The sequence below is a fragment of the Sinohyriopsis cumingii genome, chromosome 1 (genome assembly GCF_028554795.1).
Source record: "Sinohyriopsis cumingii isolate HCF-2022 chromosome 1, ASM2855479v2, whole genome shotgun sequence".
NCBI classification, from domain to species: domain Eukaryota; kingdom Metazoa; phylum Mollusca; class Bivalvia; order Unionida; family Unionidae; genus Sinohyriopsis; species Sinohyriopsis cumingii.
This window is the reverse complement of record NC_142961.1, coordinates 30,920,835-30,926,834: the sequence shown is the minus strand read 5'-3', so window position 1 is coordinate 30,926,834 and position 6,000 is coordinate 30,920,835. Positions and strand designations below refer to the sequence as shown.

At 35.1% G+C, this 6,000-nt stretch overlaps 1 protein-coding gene across 1 annotated transcript in view; it reads left to right on the top strand.

Annotated features, from left to right (window-relative positions):
• The first annotated feature begins 1,994 nt into the window (after nucleotides 1-1,994).
• Nucleotides 1,995-6,000, top strand: part of LOC149806635 (A disintegrin and metalloproteinase with thrombospondin motifs like) — a 34,251-nt gene continuing 30,245 nt past the window's right edge. Inside the window, exon 1 of the mRNA XM_089976087.1 lies at nucleotides 1,995-2,102. Within this exon, the coding sequence (XP_089832213.1) occupies nucleotides 2,099-2,102 (4 nt within the window). The 5' untranslated portion in view covers nucleotides 1,995-2,098. The remainder of the gene's footprint in view (nucleotides 2,103-6,000) is intronic.

Below are 6,000 nucleotides of genomic sequence, written 5' to 3'. Positions count from 1 at the left end.
ACACTGCAGACATCGTAGCGATATGACTGATGGCTGACAAATTGCTAAAGCTCGTTAAAAATCCAAGTCACACACACACACACACACACACACGTTGATTCTTTTCAAAAATTAAAAACAAAATTAAAAATAAATAAACCTCTATAATTATATGGATTCTGATTTTAATGAAATTGTTTGACCATCATGCATTTTCAACTCCACTGTCGAAGTGTTTGTCAGCAGGTGGACGGCGTTGACTAATTTGGGATGACACTGCGTGCAACGTGATCATTCATGACAGATATAACTCTGGTAATGCTGGAAATGATTGTTGTCATTGATGTTTTTAGCCATTTGTCTACTCTCGCACTACCTGTGCGATTCGACCATATTGTGCTGGGTGGCCACCATTATGTTGAATATGTGGGGTCCGCTTGAACAGGCTTGATTGAGATAAACTCACATGGTCCTCATCAACTTGGACCGTTCATATGTAAAGATTTGTCTATCTCTACAAGTTGGGGCTGAACCTTACAGAGCCCTGTTTCATTCATAATTCAGCCAACTAATACAGAAACTCGATAACATGTCGACAGAAAATTATGACTTCCTACCAGGCAAGCGTCTGTTAAAGGAAATATTGTTATTATTTTTCTAGCTCTCAACATAATATTCAAAATATCATAAACAGTTATATCGGTTGCAACAGGTGTTTGTGTACATGGAAAATAATAAAAAGAATTATTTTTTAAAATGTTGACACCAAACATATATATAATATTGACGTGCATGGTATTAACGGTATAATGGGTTACTGCGGTATTTTTACCCCGGTGGTACGTACCACGGTGCTTTCTCAATGTACCGGTACTTTGGTAGTTTCCTTCTTCTTACGAATTTAATGATATTAACTGCATGTTTTCATTTGTCATGATACAATAACTAAACAAAACATTATTTTAAAAAACCATTTGTAGTTGTCACGAGTTGATTTTGAATGTTATACATGTAATTATATTTATGATCCTTTGATCACATATTTGACAACATTTTTCAACATGTAAAATACGTAGCATATTCATCTTCTATAAGGTATTGACCATGGGTTGGGCTTAGATTTTCTATTTAGCCGAGACATGTAAATTTCTGTCTCTCTTTATTTTTTTTTCCATATAATATAATGGATATAATACGGTGTTATATTGCTATAAATCAGCACAAGCTATTTTTCCAGCAATTTGAAACGGAAATTGTAAACATTGTTATGCACCTGCCCCAGAACAAGAAATTGTTATTTCCTAATATAATGGCGGTATACGTTGGGACGTATAGAGGTATACTCGGAAATACCGCGGTATACCATATTAAGAAATTATTCGGCGTACCCAGCTTTGACATAATATATTCCGAATATAATATATTCCGATTTTTTTATTTATTGGACTGTGATTAGTTTTGGAGAAGGGGTGGCTCGTTTAGATTAAAATAGCCAACTGCCTTTGACCTGTTTTCAGTCAACAGTTCTGACCGAGAAGGCGATTTGACTGCGTTACCTCTTTCCAAAGTCTAAGATCCTGCTTTTCATTCTGATTATAGATATACAGCATGAGAAAAAAATATTGTTAGGTTTGATGGGCCATCCATTGATTATAGTATGGGGTATTTATATGAAAAGAAACTGTACACAGAAATGAAAATCAAGGCTAAACTATTTTCATTTGCTCTGTGCACGAGAAAGGGGGAAAGGACAAAAGGTACGTACATATACATTCCAAAATTAGATTATAAAATTTATATGATTATGACCATACTTAATGTCAGAGACACATAATGTAGAATCTTCTAAAACAAAAAAGAAAACGTGCAACAAAAAAATACAGTTTTTCCATTGAAGTGGCAAGTCAAGAATTTTGAATGGAAACATTTGAGCATTGTCATTAAAACTTAAGATTTTTTTTTATCTGCCACATTAAAAACATGAGTAAAATGCTGTTTTATTCCACAGTCTGAATCCCACACATCCAAAACGAGACTGGTGGAGGCGGGCATTGTCACACAAAGTTTGGAATCCAATGAAAACAAGATCTCCAGATTAAAATCCGATGCAGACAAATTAATGGGTAAATATATATATTGCTATCTTGCTGACCATCATGGCGTCAGAAAAGAATTACCTTTGCTTGAGTGCACATGTCTAAAAACCGTATGCATCTAATCTCCAGAAAAAAGCAAGTCCTTTTTTCACTCTAAGTTAAATTTCGTTTTCTTGATGCTGATTTTCAGTTGCAATTCTTTCATTTTTTTAAAAACAATTTCATTCATCCCTCTATGACCTACTTATATTCGCGAGAAAATCGGGAGCGCATTAGAAGATTGAAATTCTTATTAGCAAGTGACAGAAATGTTTATAAAATAAAGTGAATTGGCTTAGCTTCTTTTAATGTGTCTTAGAAAACGTAGCGTTGAATTTACTGACCCACAACAAAATAATAGCACTGCCAAATAAACGGAACACTTGTTACTGTTGTACAGAATTTATCACATAAATTATTCGATTGAGTTATACATTTTAAAAAGGGAAAAATCGCCAGAAAATGAAGACGCTAAGGTACGCTGGTGAAAATAGGACCGTGTACATATTGGAACTATTTGCACGAGTTCAGAAAGAGAAAGTTCTTTAAAGTTCATACTTGAAAAAAAGAAGCTTGAGAGAATATTTCATCTTCGAATAAGACATATTAGACGGATCACCGTAATGAACACCACGAAGATTTTTGACCTCATTTGGGCAATATGTACATGTATATGCAATGGCAGCTACTTAGTATTTCCTATGTGTGTTTCCGCTCACTGACGGAAATGCCCTAAATATGGTCTGATTGCGCTCCGAGTTACTCCAAAACCAGCTTCTCGGTAAATTATAGACCACCAGGGGTCAGCAACCTACGGCACGCGTGACACTTGGTAGCACAGCAAGAGGTTTTGTTGGGCTCGTCAAAGGCAGGCAAATATCTCGATTTTAAGTGTTATTCTCTTACTGTTGGCACGCGCTCGTTCATTTTGTAATTAATCCGTTCAATGTGGCACGCTATGTAAAATAGGTTGCCGACCCCTGTTATAGACGACGTAAAGAACATATTTTTGTAATAAAGCGGATTTCCGCGATAAGAAAAGAAGTCAATACACTCGTCACATGATACTCATGTGGTTAAAAGTTTTGCTTTCAACGTGGAAAGAATATGATGACTTTGAGAATTATGAAAATTGGGTACAGAACAAAAAGATAAACTGCTTCAAATATGGGCTGATTTTAGAAGCATCTGTATCTCCAGGTGTACCTATCAATCAATTTTAACACTGGACTGATGTAAAGAACATCGTATTAGTCTAGACTTCACACGCGGCTATTTTCACGCCCGACCAATACGCCAAACATATCAATTATCGATCATGTAGGGAATACTAGCGTTGCTAGATCAATCTTGTGTTGTTTTTTTTCAGTACCTAAGAACTTGTATGATCAGTAGGCTACTAGTAACCTTGTGTTCGGCTCAACCTAGTATATAGGGGTTGTCAATTGATTTATACTGGACATTGTCTTCCTTCGCCCTTGAGAATGGTAATTGTCGCGAAGGTCAACATAAGATCTGTAAGTGAAAATATGATAAAAGAAAAGAAACGATCAAATATTAGTTAACATTTTGCTATTTCGTTCCACGTATTTAAATAAAGCAGAGCTTTTGTTTCAAGAGGAAATGTGAGTTACAGTAATAGATCTATACCGTAATAATAAAATATATTTGACCTATTTATCCCCACATTTTTTTTCATCTAATACAAACTCTAATACTGAGTATTCACCCACGTTTGACATAAACTGTTGTTGCCGCTACCCTTTGAATATTTAATGTTGAAAATAGGATATAAAATCCATGTTTAGATTCGTTCAAGATTACAGGTTTTCTTATTGTTAATATATTCCCAGCTGTAACTGGCTTACTGCCATCCCAGCATTAGAACAATATGGCGTGTCCTGTTCCACTATAGCAACAGGAAATTTTATAAGATGTATCTGTTGAGCGTATTTGACGTTAAAACTTTATGCCTTTATATGTTTGTATTTTTTCTCCCATTCCCCCAAGTACTTGAACGAAATTGTCAAGGAAAGTTTCAGGTAGGTTTCATCCACCTCAGTACACATATGGGTTATATTAGCTTGTTCTGTTCGTGGCTGATCATTCCTGGAAAAGGGAAGCTTATTACTTTTCAGGAGTGTTTGTTCCGTTATTTTCTAGCTATCGGAAAATTGCGCGAAAGCTGTGTAATCTATTATTTCAGCTGAGAGCTGACCATTTGTAGGGTAAATTATAGATCAAAAGAGTCCAAGTCCTCTCTAAGTTAAAGTATACTTTAAAAGACACCAGTCTTTTTTTAAAAAAAATCTTCATTCCCTGAAAATGTTGTAGAGTGAAAATGGTAGTCTGTTGCAATAACTGCATTAAAAAGTATTTAAAAAATATATTTAACAATGAATTTAGAGGTATCCTCATTCATGTACAACCCTTAAAGTTTAATTTGTTGCAGGTGGATATTTGTAAAAAAATTGAAATGTTTAGATATAATGAAATACACTACATTGTTCTCATTGGCTGCGTCTTGGCGGGCTTTTTTCTCTACTAAATTGTTATCATTAGAAAAGTAGCAAATATAGGGGGACATTTTCATTGAATAACAACATATCCTGAAAATTCTTACACAGACACCACGTGTAGAGGATTGAATGCATTATCGCCAGGCAAGATTTCGATGAAGCTTTCAACCAGCATACTAATTCCTGTACAGAAGTGTTGCCAGTTGACGTTGCAACCACATTACATACAAGAATGGTGTGAAGAAGATAGCATGTAGCTTTCGTTTCATTCTTAATTCATGCCAATCCTGTTTTGTCGGCCATATTATATAACTCTTAACAACCAAAGCGAAAACAGCCAAAGCATTTCGACTGAATCTAACCAGCAAAATTTAATTGGTGAACGAAAACCACTTCAGCAGACATGGCGTTACTCTAATGTATTTACTGTATGTATGCCATTTTACTCAAAGGTATTTACTGCATATATACCATAATTTCGTACTGAACTAATAAGCTCCTCAGAACCATCGGCTCCCACTTGGAGCCAGATAAATTACTATGAAATGCGGGGCATTCATTATTTACCATAATCCCTGTTTCATATGGTAATTGTTAACAGTCAAAATATTGCTTATCCAGAAGTAGGAGATAAACTCTTTAATTTCTGGTAGATTTTATGTTTGATTTGCATCGTTACAACTGCAAAATTAGCTTTATGTGCTTTTTTGACATATCATTCGAGTCACGTCAGATATGAAAACACAGCTATCGACTTCTCAAGAATCAAATGAAGGCAAATAGTACAGTCAAAATAGTTTCCGGCAAGCTTGACGATATCAGGGTTGTACTTCTGTCTTTTAAAAAAAAAAATTATCATGCCATTCATGTCGTTTTTCTCAGTTGGAAAGCAAATGACCCGACATATAAAGGCCATATTGATAATTAAACGATAAACTGACTCCTTATTTTTTTATAAGATGGATAAAACTAAACAAATATACAAACGTGAGTGGTTCGCACCATAAGAACATTCAGGACAATAATCCTGACAAGGTAAATAAGTATAGGGGCGGTAGTAATGACATTATATGGTCTTTATAGAGACTAACCATAGATGATTCGCGAAGCTACAAATATTAGGTTACCTTACACGTCAACCGACAAAGAATGCGGTTATTGACTTTAAGTACAGGACAATTGCTGGCCAAATATCGGGCAATCGTGCGAGCAGAAATATTGAACAACCGCTGACGTTTTTAAAATTGTGGTGTTCTGGAAATTCTTTCGTGGTCAGGTCCCATTCGTCAATAATATACGTATTTAAACTAAAGAAATTCGGTATGTCAGTCTCAGGTCAGTCTTAAATATAAGCAAATCAGATCACT